General features: G+C 37.2%; 2 protein-coding genes across 8 annotated transcripts; both read right to left on the reverse strand.

The window, feature by feature from the left end:
* Positions 1–3,551: 3,551 nt before the first annotated feature.
* Positions 3,552–9,459, reverse strand: LOC111458236 (type I inositol polyphosphate 5-phosphatase 10-like). Of its 7 annotated transcripts, none has more exons than XM_023100754.1 (11): positions 9,166–9,458; positions 8,276–8,356; positions 8,060–8,135; positions 7,656–7,758; positions 7,444–7,548; positions 6,178–6,718; positions 5,296–5,489; positions 5,084–5,192; positions 4,837–4,985; positions 4,538–4,753; positions 3,552–4,455 (listed from the first exon to the last, which is right to left on the reverse strand). In XM_023100754.1, the coding sequence occupies exons 2-10, from the start codon at positions 8,306–8,308 to the stop codon at positions 4,540–4,542; spliced, it is 1,524 nt and encodes a 507-aa protein (XP_022956522.1). In that variant the 5' UTR covers positions 8,309–8,356; positions 9,166–9,458; the 3' UTR covers positions 3,552–4,455; positions 4,538–4,539. The 7 variants fall into 7 exon arrangements, with proteins under 7 accessions (XP_022956522.1, XP_022956539.1, XP_022956531.1 ...); XM_023100771.1 differs by lacking the exon at positions 9,166–9,458 and adding an exon at positions 8,661–8,681; XM_023100763.1 differs by lacking the exon at positions 9,166–9,458 and adding an exon at positions 8,599–8,657.
* A 1,521-nt stretch (positions 9,460–10,980) lies between these two features.
* Positions 10,981–14,597, reverse strand: LOC111458274 (SUN domain-containing protein 1-like). The gene is made up of 2 exons (XM_023100815.1): positions 13,238–14,597; positions 10,981–11,682 (listed from the first exon to the last, which is right to left on the reverse strand). The coding sequence occupies exons 1-2, from the start codon at positions 14,342–14,344 to the stop codon at positions 11,374–11,376; spliced, it is 1,416 nt and encodes a 471-aa protein (XP_022956583.1). The 5' UTR covers positions 14,345–14,597; the 3' UTR covers positions 10,981–11,373.
* Between the last annotated feature and the right edge of the window lie 296 nt (positions 14,598–14,893).

Genomic DNA, 14,893 nt, shown 5'->3' on the forward strand with positions numbered 1-14,893 from the left:
AAAGTTTTGATTTTTTAATATATTTTTTATTAAAAAATTGTAAAAAAAAAATCTTAATAAATCAATATATTTCGCATTACAGTTAAAGTCAAAATTAATTATATATATATATATATTGAAAATGTATTTATATTAAGCGGGCGACAGAGAATATAATCCTGTCTCTGATCCAATTTATCTAAAAAAAATAATCTCAATTCCCGTCTAAACGAGGAATCCCTTTCCGTTCGTGAGAATGTTAGTGACGGGTCAACTAACAAGCACAAACACTCTAATTTGACTTCGAGGCCCCTCTCAATTAATTTAAAAAACTAAATTATAAAAATAGCTTAAATTTTGCTATTTATTTAAAAATATATATTGGTATTTGAAGATTTATAATATTATGTTTAATATTTTTTAAACCTTTAAAAACTACACTTAAACAGACTTTTAGTCTAAAATTATAATTATTTTTCTAAATAGGTATATTATAATAACTTTATACGGAACATAAACTTATTTAATATCTCTTAAATTATGCTCAATTATTTTCTTATGAAATTTGAATTTCTAATAATATTTTAATTAATAAATTAATATTAATTTAATTAAAACTATTTAAAAAATAATAATTTATGAGTAATTATCACGTGAGTTTTATTTTTTAAAAATTATTTTTCATTTATTTTTACAAACTCCTTTATCTTAAATTAAAAGTCATTAAATACCAAAAAAAAAGTTGCAAATTGTGAGAAACGAGGATGAGAAGGCACTCGGATGCAAAGGATTTTCCAAAAGTGGATTTAAAAGCAAGGGAAAAAGTCCGCAGCCGCCGCATTCACAAAAGGCCCTATAACCCACGTGTGGATCCTTTAATCCTAGCTGTCTAAATATGCCACGTGTTAAGTGGACCCCACAGTAATAAGAGGCGATGGAAAGTCTTCATAAAAATTTGGTCAATGGTCAACCTCTTGTCCATTGGATGTTATCTCATGGAAGAGGACCCATTAATATTTGTTGGTCTTTTTCCCCTTACCTTATTCTATATTTATTAGGGTTTATTTTTGTAAGTACAAAATTCAAAAGGAAAATGGAAAAGATAGAGTTGGTTGGTTCGGTTTCATAAAAAATTACTCGACCGACTCGGTTTAAATTGATTTGATTTTAGTTCGTTTCGATTATGTGTTATTTGCAGGTAAAATGAATTTGATTACTTAGTGACACTTTTACGTGATTATTGTACATCTGGTCATCTCGTCCCGACAATATTGAATCCTAGTAAAAAAATTTATTAGTGTCACGTAAATTAACCAAAGAAAACATTTTTCCTACCCTAATCTTTGTATATTCAATTATTATTGTTTCTTAGTATATGTCAACATGACTATAGCTCAATTCGACTCAAAACTAAAAAAATCAGTATAACAACTCAAGTCCATCCCTAGTAGATATTGTCTGTTTCTATCCGTTACATATCGTCGTTCTCCTCTTCAATCGATGTAAGATCTTACAATCCACCCCCTTCGGGGCCCAACGTCCTGATTGGCACTCGTTATCCCTCTTCAATCGATGTAGAATCTCACATTCAGATATTCACTCCTACATACTAATGAACTAGAAAAATAAACATTAAAGACGTAGAATATCTAAATGTGAGATTCTGCATCGATTGGAGAAGGAAAATTCTCTAATGAGTAAAAAGATCCAACGACTTTGAAAGACTAGCAACGTAACAGTCCTAAGCAGCCTAAAACCGATAGCTTCACCAAGCGTAAATGTAAACTCCGCTCCATATTAGGTCTCCTCCCTTCCCAATACAAATTGGGTTCAAAATTATTTGAAGACAGAGACATGTCTATATGAATTATTATTATAAAGTATACAACTTTATAAAATCCAAACAGCCTTAGCCCAACCCTCAAAGTTTGGGCCCTCCATAAAGTATGGATTAGACTTTATGGCATCCCTCATCCATAAGATTATCATTTAACCTGTTTTGAAAATTATATCATTCAGGGACAGTTTTTCTTCTCATCCCTTTCCATTATAACTCATCATCTTCTGCTATGAACAAGGATCGAGCTCGAATCTAATAGGAAAAGTCTCGGATTTAACACGAGATCTCGACTCGGCTTCAAGAAATATATCAAAACTTGATTAACATTGAAGATCTACACATACACATACACAAGAAGCTACTTTCTAATCAGATCATTGTATGTAGTAACAGTCAGTAGTACTGTATTTCTATAGCTATGAATCTTTTTTTCTCAGTATAAAAAGGAAGCTACCATGGTTGGCTTCGAGATTCCTTGCAACGTCGGGTTTGTGTTCTTCGTCTCGATGATTCCGTTGAGATTTAGCTTCTCAACTTTGTTGGCTTCAATCTGTTCCAAGAACAAAACAAGAGATGAAACAAAGAATCTATGAGTCTAACATTAACACAAACACAGAACACTAAACTAGGATTAGGAGTTCATTACTTGTTCTGTGTAGGATTCGGGCCGCTTTTAGGAATTTGGCGAAGGCTCGAGGAAGTCGACGATGCTGTTTCGGGGAGCTTCCGAACTGTGAGAGGTAGATGAAGATGACCAACTCGAGACGAGGACGATGGGAGGAGCGTTCTTGCAGCCAGAGCAGCAGTGTGAAGATGGAGAGGAAACATCAGTAGAAAAGTGTAGAGAATTGGAAGCAATGATTTGCAGATCAAAGGTTTCATGTTTTTTTGTGAGTTCTGAGAGAATCAATGTCTTATTTGTCTTGCAACTCCAACAACTAGTGGTCTGCTTGCTTATATAATTCAACAATTTTTCTAATTTTGTCTTCAACTGCCTTTCTTTGTTTCACTAAACAGAATACTTACAAGTTACACCCCTGTATTTTGTATGTTTCGCAGATCGTACCACTCCCGTACGTAGTGTATTTTACGAATCAGACCCTTGTATTAAAAAAAAGTTCGAAATGCCCTTGTGAACATGAAAATATACCCATTTATCGGTTAACTTTGATAAAATCGACTCATGCCAATCTAAACATAACTCAATTGGTTAAAACACATTCAGTCGATGGAACTAAAGACAAATACTGAAAGCTGTAAACTTAAGGTGTACAAGGGTAGATTTGCAAAATAAATAACAAGGGTGTGATGTGCAATTAATCTAAAAACTCGGGTATTTTACAAATCAGACCCTTGTATTAAAAAAAAAGTTCGAAACGCCCTTGTGAACTTGAAAATATACCTTTTTTATCGGCTAGCTTTGTTAAAACTGACTCATATGTCAATTTAAGCATAACTCAACTAGTTAAGATACATTCACTCGGTCAAGAGGTCAAAAGTATAAATCATTCTACCTCCGATATAAGAATCAATATCATACGACAACAGTACATTAGAACAGAAGACAATTAAAACTCAATTGGTTAAGACACATTCACTCGATCAAGAGGTTAAAAGTTTAAATCACTCCACCTCCATTATAAAAATCAATATCATACGACAACAGTACATTAGAACAAAAGACAATAACTCAATTGGTTAAGATACATTCACTCGATAAAGAGGTCAAAAGTTTAAATCTCTCCAACTCCATTATACGAATCAATATCATACAACAACAATATATTAGAACAGAAGACAATAGTTCAACTGGTTAAGACATATTCACTCGATTAAGAGGTCAAAAGTTTAAATCTCTCCACCTCTATTATACAAATCAATATCATACGACAACAGTACATTAGAACAGAAGACGAGGACTTCAAGCTATAAACTTAAGGTCTACAAGGGTAGATTTGCAAAATAAATAACTACATGGGTGTGGTGTGCAATTAATCTAAAAACTTTCAAAAAATGAATGGCCTGGATTAGTCTGTAAAGATCAAACACAGTTTTCAAGACAGATCCAAAGGGTTAGTGGGTGTGAGCTGAGCCATGTGATCTATGTTTGACTTAAGGAACTTCCAATTTCCAAAGCAAAATCAAGACTTGAGAGAGGAGTTCTTGCTAATTATACAATAATTTGTTCACCTGCCATCACGTGGTCATGCACGTGATCAAAATAGCAAAAGAAATTTGTTCTACTCCTTGACAAAAAATGCTACTGCTACCAATCTGCACAGTGCTTAAAAAACTGTCACTTTTCCTCTCTATGTTTGACTGAGAGCTACATTCAAATAAATCAATCTTTCCTTTACCTAAACTATTCTTCCCCTTTTCAGGTTGCCAATTGGCTACAATCTGATATGATGCACCTATAAGCAACAGTATGCATCCATGGCTGATGATTTGATGATCATCATCATCATAAGATGATAGACTTAAGAAAGTTATGGAGAGATCTACTAATATAACTCAACTTGCTGGTTTTGTTACGATCTCTACACGGTCCTACTAGTTTCGGTGTTGGGAAATACTTCGACGAATCATTGTGTTCTTGTGATGAATGGTTAGAATAACTACTGAGCGTTTAGGACCTGATGGATGTAAGTAAAAGTAAGGAAGAGTGCAATGTGTTTGAAAAGGAAATTCATAACCCAACAAATTGAGACTACTTACATTTAGTGGTAGTAGTATCTACTGTTTGTTGATAGTATTTCTTCAGCTCCAACTTTCATGTTGGAGCCAGGCATTTTCTTCTTTGCCCCTCCTTCGACGACCGTGACGTCGACTAAGAATGTTGCACAAACGGGGCGGTGATCGGAGAATTGAGACTCCCCACGAATGTAATAAAGTTGTCGTATGCCGTCACCGTGCCATAAAATTCTGTCACACCTGCATTCTTCTATGAGTTTTCAGGATGTGTTATGAGGGTTGATTAGAACAAGGTTTTGTATGATTTTCTATGTCATACGTACCAAGCTGGTGTTCTTCTCTTCTTTTTCGATTTTTTCGAGTCCCCGGCGTACGTGTCGGAGTTGTAGTAGTATTTATAGGTGGGGGCGAAGTAAATTGTTCCCTCTTTCCATCCATAGAACACTCGCCCTGCATCCCTTTCGATCTTTAGCTATAACATCCACCAAAACATAAGAGAATCAGCACAAAACATCTTTGATTTTAAGCACAAAGTCTCAAACTTCAACCACAACTCTAGAGGACGACTACCTGATCTTTGTTAAGAAGTTCATCCCAGTGATTCGCTTCCATAAGCCTTCGAGTTTCCAAGTAGCTCAAAGCTATTCGATAGTTCAAATCTCCTAACCATATTATTCGTCTTGAGCCATTTCATCAACACAAATGAGAAGCTCAGTAACAAACAGTTTTATTCTTATTTATATGTATATGTTTTTTCATATCATTCAGTTCAAGATGCTCACTTGTGTCCAAGGATTTTCTCTGGCATTCGACCGTCAGGTGTTCTGCATATTTTTGGAAACTGAGTGTTCTTAAGGATTTCTATGACATCCAAATTTCTCCTCAGTTCATCCCCTTCTTTCTCTCCTGAAGCTAAGTGGCTGCAGATGAAGCAAAAGCTTGTCTGGTGAAATAACATGCTCACTGAAATGCACCCCTGGAAGACAAGAACCGACCCTCACGATTTCAGAATGAAACAATATGGACCGCCCAAGCCCACCGCTAGCAAATATTGTCCGCTTTAGCCCGTTACGTATCACCGTCAGCCTCACAATTTTAAAACGCTTCTGCGAGGGAGAGGTTTCCACACCCTTATGAGGAATGCTTTGTTCCCCTCCCCATGTGGGATCTCACAATCCACCCCCTTGGGGGTCCAACATCCTCGCCGGCACACCGCCAGGTGTCTGGCTCTGATACTATTTGTAACAGCCCAAGCCCACCATTGTCCTCTTTGAGCTTTCCCTTTCGGGCTTCCCCTCAAGGTTTTTTAAAACGCATCTACTAGGAAGAGGTTTCCACACACTTACGAGGAATGCTTTGTTCCCCTCTCCATGTGGGATCTCACAATCCACCCCCTTGGGGTTCCAGCGTCCTCGCTGACACACCGCTTGGTGTCTGGCTCTGATATCATTTGTAACAGCCCAAGCCCACACTAACTGATATTGTCCTTTTGAACTTTTCCTTCCGGGCTTCCCCTCAAAGTTTTTTAAAAAGTGTCTACTAGGGAGAGGTTTCTATACCCTGACGAGGAACTCTTTGTTCCTCTCTCCGTTGGATCTCACAAATACTAAGCAAAATTATCCCATATTTGTAGACAAGGGAACTCAGAAATATATAAGTATTACCTTGTTGCCGAGGCATCCCATGATTCCACGACTGGTACTTGCAATTCGTAAGTGGCTAACATATGGAACAAGCTCCTTCCTCATCCAAATTGTGACAAAAATGCCAACCATTTGTTTACTTGCAATGAGACCATACTTCATCTCGTTACCGCTTTCAGGAATGGAAATCTCTGAAATATCAAAGACGCTTGGATCCTCCTCTTCATCTTCTTCTGAAGAAATACCATCTTCACTCACATGTGATGGTTGGCACCGAAACCAGAAATCCTTACTGCGTTTCCTTTCAAGTTCCAGTGGCGTACAATTGCAACTTTTTAGCTTCCTTCTACTTACAGTCCTGAAAGTTTTACTGATGCTTTTAAGAGAAGGTTTTGGAAAGAATTTAGAACCGCTAAAACCAGTGGCAGGTTTCGGTCCTCTTGAGCAGCCATTTATTGGATTGTTCAATGATTGGTTAATTAAGGATAGCCATCTTGCAGCAGGCTCATTGTCTTCGATAACGAGAACGTTTCCAGCATTTAGAGGCACAATTTCCTGAAAACTGATGATATAAGAAGTTAAAATAACACATCAAACCGTTTGAATGATTGGAAATATAAAGAATCACATGACAAATTTGATTGGGAGTGGCAGATAAAGGCTACTATCCATAGTTTCGCTGGAAGAATAAGAGCTTTGGAACTTCTTTTGTAACGGCCCAAACCCACCACTAATAGATATTGTTCGCTTTGACCCGTTACATATTGCCGTCAGCCTCACGATTTTAAAACGCGTCTACTAGGGAGAGGTTTCCACACCCTTATAAGGAATGCTTTATTCCCCTCCCCAACTGAGGTGGGATCTCACAATCCACCCCCTTTGAGGGTCAACGTCCTCGCTAGCACACCGCCCGATGTCTGGTTCTGATATCAGTTGTAACAGTCCAAGCTTACTACTAGTAGATATTATCTAATTTGGCTCGTTACGTATCACTGTCAATCTCACGGTTTTAAAATGCGTCTGCTAGGGAGAGGTTTTCACACCCTTATAAGGAATTCTTCGTTACCCTCTCCAACCGATGTAGGATCTCACAACTTTCCAAAATTATCAAATGGAAATTTGAGCAGTGAACAAAGGTGGCATTGTTGTCTACTCAATAAACAAACCAATATAGTTTCTTGGAAAGAAAAGATTGGAAAAGAACTTTCAAAGCACAGCAAGATGAATGAAGATATTCCATGTTGTCGTTCTTAGAAAGAAGGAAAAAGGGAGGGGCAGAAAACATACCCAAATATGTAAATATCAGCGCTATCGTCGTTCTTAATAAAATCGTTCAGATTGAGGTTAGTATGGGGAGATTTTCCTCCAACATTCCACGTTGCAACAAAAACACTGAATCAAATCCCACCAGGGAAAATAAATGTTAATGCACAAAAAGATTAAAAGTTCATCTTCTGATCAAAACAAAAGAAAATCAAAGCAATCTCATAACAAAATACCGGAAGGATTGAACTTCTTCTTGATCACGACTCATTAGAGAATCCGTGCTGCCTAAGAATGCACTATCTAGCTCTAGATCGGAAATCGATTCTAAGCCCTTTCCTGATAATCAAACAGGACACTCATTTCTTATCAAACTTCATAGTTTAAACCAACTGATCAAAAAATACTCTGAAATAGCTGGAAAAGGAACAATATCAAATAGAGAAACTATACCAATCTTGCTTCCTTTCTCACACTAATTTAAAGATGTGAATTGAATATATTCTCCATTGAAAAAGCTACTTCAAAATTATCATCAATGACTTATCTGAATAAAACTTTGCTTTCTATGGTGATATTTCTTTCTTTATCATAAAAATAAAATAAGAAAGATGTTAAGTTAATCCCTTTTGGAACTCACCAGTGGACTCAAATGAACCTTTGAACTCTCTCTTCCCATTTCTTTCTCCCATGGCAAATATTTTTCTAATGAAGGACTGAAAGCAGAGGAAGAAAAAGAAATAGATATTTAATGATACTAACTTCATAAGGTACAAATTCAAGAGGAAAAACAACAAAAAAAAACTTTAGGATCCAAAAAATGGGAAGAGAGAAAGGGAGCTGATGAATCATTCACCTTCTTTCTTGAGTCTTGTTCTTTGAAAGTCATTGTCGATATTGGAATTTCTCATCAATTCCACTGACCCAAATCGAAGATCTACAGCAAAACAAATCGAAGCAAACATAAATTGAAATTTCACTCTCAAGAACGTCAAGAAACTAAGGACTCAACACCAGCAACCATCCCCTGATCCATGATATCAATAATCTTCTTACAAATCAATTGCCAATGAAAATAAATTGAACTGAAGCCAATGGTTAAGACATAATCCAAATCAAGAAGCTAGAGATTCAAATCTATTTTGAATGAACAGAACACAGACAGAACAGGAAACTAACCAGACAACAATGATCTAATGAGACCAAAAACTCCATAAATCCAAAGAAAACGCCAATATTACCACAAAAAGAAGCAAAACTCAAAATTAAGATTTGCTCAAGGAGGAACAGATTTGATCAAATTTAAAACCAAAGTGGCAACCCATGACAAGGTTGACAAGTGGGGGGGTTATTCTTATTCACGAGAAAGTCAACTGTCGGTATATATATAAGAAGAATTAAAACAAAATGAACTTCCACGATTTCCGCAGTATAGAAAATTGAAATGATAGAAAAGAAAAAAGAACCTGAAATTGAATGTTAGAGATTCTAGAAGAAATAAGCAAAATGTCTGATATTCAATGGAGTAGTCCGAGAAATTTGCTGTTCCAAAATGCATTGAAATTGAGAAAAGAAATGGCACAAAAGAGGATAATAATAATAATAATAACCACGATCGATTTGATTGATGTGCAAATGGAGGGGTAAATTTTCTCGGGAAAATAAAGCGAGAAAGAAAATGTTTCTAGATTCTCTCATTCTCGAAAAAGAAACGGTCACAAGCAGAGAGGAAAATCTCAAAATCACCTTTGAAGAAACGCCGAGTTCCGCAGTGTGTGATTTGATCCTTTCATTGCTGCAATTGGAGAAGTTGTTCGCTCGAAGTTCTTCAAATGTTCATCGCAAAATGGCGAAGGATCAAATCTTTTGATTGAAACCCTTTGAAATGATCATCAAAAGAATGAAGAAATGGATCAATTTCATGGAACTAAGTGCAGAAATGAAAGAAAAATGCAACAGATTCCCAAGTAAATGGATTGCTTTCAAATTTCTGTTCTTCCCCTTATATATAGAGCTTTGAAGGGAAGCAATTTCAGATGCTTTAATTCGGGTAGCATCCACATGGAACTTTTCATTTTGTTGTGCTTTCTTTTGGCCTTTGTTTTATGTTTTTTTATTTTTTATTTTTATTTATTATTATTATTATTATTATTATTTTGAGTTAAACAATTATGACATAATTTCATAATTTTTCAAATTATTTTGTTTAAATTTAAAAAATTTAAAAATCTATATTTTAATTATTTTTATAATTTATTTATTTATCTCAACCAAGAATATTATATATTATCGATTTACAAAGTTCTTCACGTTAGGAACGTAATTTTGAACGACCAACCTGATGGGTTAAATCTTATAATAATAATAATAATAATAATTATTATTATTATTATTATTATAATATTTTAAATTCAAATTTCAAGACAATGGAAATTAATGAATGTAGCACTTAGAAAAAACTATATATATATATTATTATTTTGTATTTTCCATTTTGGTTGTTTTTTTTAATTTATTTATTGCCTCAAATTGGGAATGGATAAATACAATCAATTTGGTTAAAATTTTAATTCAATTATTAAAAATTTTGTAGCTTACTCGAGCACACCGCTCATACTTGATTCTATACCATTTGTAATAGTCCAAACTCACTGCTAACTAATATTATCCTCTTTGGGTTTTTTCGAGCTTCTTTCAAAGTTTTAAAATGAGTTCGTTAGGGAGAGATTTTCACATCCTAAGAAGGAATACTTTGTTCTCTACTCCGACCAATTTGAGATCTCATATTTACTCACACCCTTAAGTAAGTCAACCAACTAGAACTCGGGTCGCTGTTGACACGGATGATATATACTCAAGCGCCCGACCCCATTCCTAACATATAACTCGAGAAAGGGAATGTGAAGACTATTCTTTAGGTTCTTATTCTTTTCCCGAACTATTTTAAAAAATTACACTTTTTTCGAAACAATTTTTATAATAATAAAAAAGTGGAAGAACAACGTTGTCATAACTCATCTGCCCATTTCATAAAATTTTAAATTATTAAAGAACAAATAAAGTGAAAATGGGGCCAAAAGATAATTATATAATAATTAAGAGGCAAAAACGTGAAGGGAACCAAATGTTGGGGTAATGTTCGCCTCATTTACAAGCTAAAGAAAAAAATAATTAAATAAATAAAAGAGGTAGATCCTTAAATAAAGGGTTTTCTTAATATTCTATTAAAATAACAATGTGGTCCTCAAGAATTTAGAATGTTTGAAAACAGGACAATAACTTCTTTTAATGACGAACATTACCCATCAACAAGATTCTTTTATTTACAAAGTGACCCTTTTTGGGGCAACTTTTCAGATATGTAACCTAAAGTTGATGCTTCATCTTACACAAAAATTGTTGATGCCAAAAGTGTTGGAGGGGTGCATCGACTCGGTTACTCTGCACGAGATTCTAAACTTCACTTCACTTCAATACTGTCTCTACTTTTAGTTTGGTTTTGGAGCGGGTTTGACCATGAATACGGATGACTAAAAGAAAATGTATTATAAACAAACTTCAAAAATAAAGTTCGGTAAGCAACAAAATATTCAACCGAGATATAACTTGATCGATTAAGTCAATCATCCTCGGTTTGAATCCCGACCCCCACATGTTAGACTTACAAAAACAACAACCTGATATCTACATAGACTCGTTCAGAGAGTCGAGAGAGAAAAATTAGAATTTAAAGCTCGGTACGTGTAAGACTCCGAGAAGTGTAGGCTGATATCGACTGGCCTGCACGGTAAAAAAAAACAAAGCATAACCCCACATTACAATGCCGAAGGAAAACAAAGGAGTAAAAGGCAACATCTGTGCTTACTAGCCAAAAGATTCTAAGAGTGAACAGGGAATGTAACAGTTACAAGGATAATACAAACTCAGAACACAATACATGGCTGCTGTGTCTGATCACGACTGCGTTGCCATCATAGAAACAGAATACGGTTCGTGACCGTGAACTCTCACGCGGTAGATGCAAGTGTGCGACGGGCTTCCATGGTTGGATGAGAAATCTAATCGGATCATGTCAACGAGTCCGGAGCCTGTTGTCTCCACCACGTTGAATGTCTGTGCATTGCTCTTTTCGAGATCGTATGTGAACTCGGCCAAGAGAAACATCTTCTCAGCATTGGCAGCTGAGGCAGCAACGTCGTCCCCTTGAAACCACCCAGATACCCTGCACGCCTTAGGCGCGCTTGATCTATCGTATGCTACGCTCTGTCCAGAGAAGCCAGATTGTGAAGTCTAGTTAGTAAAAATGGAGGAAGCTGGCAGATGGTATAATCTAATAATACATATAAACAAAATCATAGATCCATCTGTAACACAAAATACGAATTTCATCTGGCAGCATCGTTCAATACTATCGAAAGCGTAATGTATCCTCTTTAAAGCTAAAGCATTTATCCATTTAACTTCGAGAAACTGTTTGTGTGAGATCCCATATCGGTTGGAGAGGGAAACGCTCCCAAGGGGGATTGTGAAATCCTACATTGGTTGGAGAGGGGAACGAAGCATTCCTTATAAGGGTAGAAACCTCTCCCTAACAGACGCATTTTAAAATCGTGAAGCTAACGGTGATACATAACAGACCAAAGTGGACAATATCGGCTAGCAGTGGGCTTGGACTACGGACACGCCATTGAAGAATATTTTAATCTCTATATTGGATTAGTAGAAAGAAGATGCCCTATCTTCAATCTTCATCATACCCTTTTCAAATATAGGTTTCTCAAAGGATGTCTCATATACACACCATAGAAAAGAAGGTACTTTTGTACATCATTCTAAAATAACATATGCATTATCCATAACCACAGCCCTCCCAACTCAAAATATCGAACCGACCATAGAACCCTGTTCCATAAGTGGAACGCATTAGTTGTCTGCTATCCGGTTGGGCAATAAGTGTAACGACCCAAGCTCACTACTAGCAGATATTATCCTCTTTGGGCTTTCCCTTACAGGCTTCCCCTCAAAGCTTTAAAACGCGTCTGTGAGGGGAAGGTTTCCACACCCTTATAAATGGTGGTTTGTTCTCCTCCCCAACCACATCACAGTAAGGGTCGAGGGCAATCACTCATTCTTAAAACCAGCATTCTTAAGACCAAAGAGGCAGGCGGAAAAGGGGGAAAGCTCTCCGTTCCTAGTTCTCCTGTAGCTGGATTCTTCGGAACCACAAGAATCCTTAGTTAGAATGGGATTCCAACTCAATACCTTTTGAGATTTTGAATCACCTACCACCCAAGTCTTCCTTTCCGGTGTATATCCCACAAAGATTAGTATAAAAACGTGCAACCTGACTTGTCCGAAGCACAATTAGGAAACACTTTCGGAGGGCATGGTGTCCCTCTCTAGTGGGTAAGCACCATTTAAAACTAAGATCACAGCTCCACTTAAAACTTTTGGAGGGCATGGTGTCCCACTTAACTATGCTGGTCTGTAGGATAGAACTTGTTATAGTCAAGAAAAAGGTAACAGAAGGTTTCAAAACGCGTCCATTAGGGAGAGGTTTCCACATCCTTATAAGGAATGCTTAAGGAATGCTTCGTTCCCCTCTCCAACCAACGTGGGAACTCACAATCCACCCCTTGGTGGCCTAGCACCTCGCTGATACACTGCTCAGTATCTGATTCTGACACTATTTGTAACAACCCAAGCTCATTCAGATTATGTTGTGTATACAGTAACAGATGCTAACCGATAGTATACACTAAAATATAAGTATTTACCATATAGAACAAAAACTTAAGACGGCAGATAAGAACATCACCTTGGCAACATGCTCTAGAGTAATAGCTTCTGGAACGATCGCCGTCCGTAGCCTAATTTGAACGAACCCGCTACTTCCTTTCAAGGGGAAGCACTGCCCGGGCTCCCCGAAACTCGGTTTCAGCATCTTATTCGCATTACTATGAACTCCATTCCTTGCATTTCTCGAAAACCAGTTACTTGTTCTTCCTGTAAACGGCTCGGAATGCTTTACAACCATAGCCCCACCAGAAGCAAGAGCATAATCCACCCTACCAAGTCCATCAGCCGCATGCTTCTCAATCTCCATCTCAACCACCTCCCTTGCATAGGCTCTTATATCATCCAAATTTGCAAACCGCTCATCAATTTCACCGCTCTTCGCCTTCTTCAATTCGTCGTAAATCCTATCGAATTCTTGCTTCGACAACCAATCCACGGCCGTTAACTCGCTCAAAGACCTTTCCAGGTCCTCCCCTTTATCCTGTAGCACCTTCAAACCGCTCTCAAGATCAGCAGTTTTTGCCTCAATCTTATGGTCAACTTCCCTTCTCAATCCCCCAACTTCGTTCTCGATCTTCCGATCGACGACCTCCACCTGCACCTGAATCATCTTGGTGGTAGTTTTCAAGAATGCTTCAACTTCTGCAATCCGTCCCTCAACTTCTGAAAACCCCATTTGATTTCCCACCGCACCATCCCCTGATTTTAGGGCTAATTTCCTAATCATTTGAACCAACCCTAGAAGAACCATCAAAAGCACAATATTCTTCGTAACCACGCTAAGAATAGTCGCCCATCGAGGCTTCTCCGGCTTCGTAATCGCCTTTCTACTCCGCCGCGGCGAAATGGTGGAATTCGCAACAGTTTTCTTGATCTGAAGTGGATCCCTAGATGACCGCTCAAGAACAACCTCACCTCTAATCGAGTGATGGCTCATATCCCTACCAATTCCACCGGCGACCTTATCATCGGCCGCACCACCAGTTCCAGCAGTAGCGGTATTCGAAAGAGGATTCGCGCCATCCGTTGCCAACAATTCAATACTAGCCCCCTTCTTCTCCGAAACCAACACCGGCCTCCTCCGCACCGCCGGATTCGCCGTTATCGACACGGTCGAAGCCGACATTTCTGTGGAGAAAATTTCACGATTCCGACAGCAGAAATAAATTCCCAAAAATGCAAAACAAAAACCCTAACAGTGAAGAACGAAATTGAAGAACATACGAACATACAAGAATGTAAAGCGCAAAGATCGAAAAGGAATTTTGTATACACTGAGATTTTGAAATTTCTAAGAAAAAACAGAGAAATTTCGAGGGAAAACGGAGGATACGGTGGCAGAATTTGATCTCCGAATCGAGAAAACTTGAGTGCATAAACTGAATTAAATTAACCGACGCATCGGATGAAAGCAACCGGCGTTTGAATTTTTTTATTTTTTTATTTTTTTTTTCACAGAGAAAAAAAACCCTTTGTCTTGTTTCATTGTCAGAATTACCGTTCATTATTTATTTCTTTTTTGTCGGGTAAAATACATTTATTTCTTTTTTAATTATTCGAATTTCTAAATTAATTCGGCCCAAGCATCATAGCTGGCACACCCCTCACTGCTTAGCTCTGATACCATTTGTAACTGCCCAAATCCACCACTAATAAATATTGTCCGCTTTGACCC

Source organism: Cucurbita moschata, unplaced genomic scaffold (genome assembly GCF_002738365.1).
Source record: "Cucurbita moschata cultivar Rifu unplaced genomic scaffold, Cmos_1.0 Cmo_Scf00002, whole genome shotgun sequence".
NCBI classification, from domain to species: Eukaryota; Viridiplantae; Streptophyta; class Magnoliopsida; order Cucurbitales; family Cucurbitaceae; genus Cucurbita; species Cucurbita moschata.

Excerpts from the sequence above, each read along its gene's own strand:
- LOC111458274 (XM_023100815.1), bottom strand. The coding sequence starts at position 14,344 with ATGTCGGCTTCGACCGTGTCGATAACGGCGAATCCGGCGGTGCGGAGG. Across the intron at positions 11,683-13,237 it reads CTCTAGAGCATGTTGCCAAG|AGCGTAGCATACGATAGATC; the intron begins GTGATGTTCTTA and ends TTCTCTGGACAG.
- LOC111458236 (XM_023100777.1), bottom strand. The coding sequence starts at position 8,308 with ATGACTTTCAAAGAACAAGACTCAAGAAAGAAG. Across the intron at positions 5,490-6,177 it reads TGGGATGCCTCGGCAACAAG|GGGTGCATTTCAGTGAGCAT; the intron begins GTAATACTTATA and ends CTTGTCTTCCAG. Across the intron at positions 4,754-4,836 it reads AAGAGAAGAACACCAGCTTG|GTGTGACAGAATTTTATGGC; the intron begins GTACGTATGACA and ends AGAAGAATGCAG.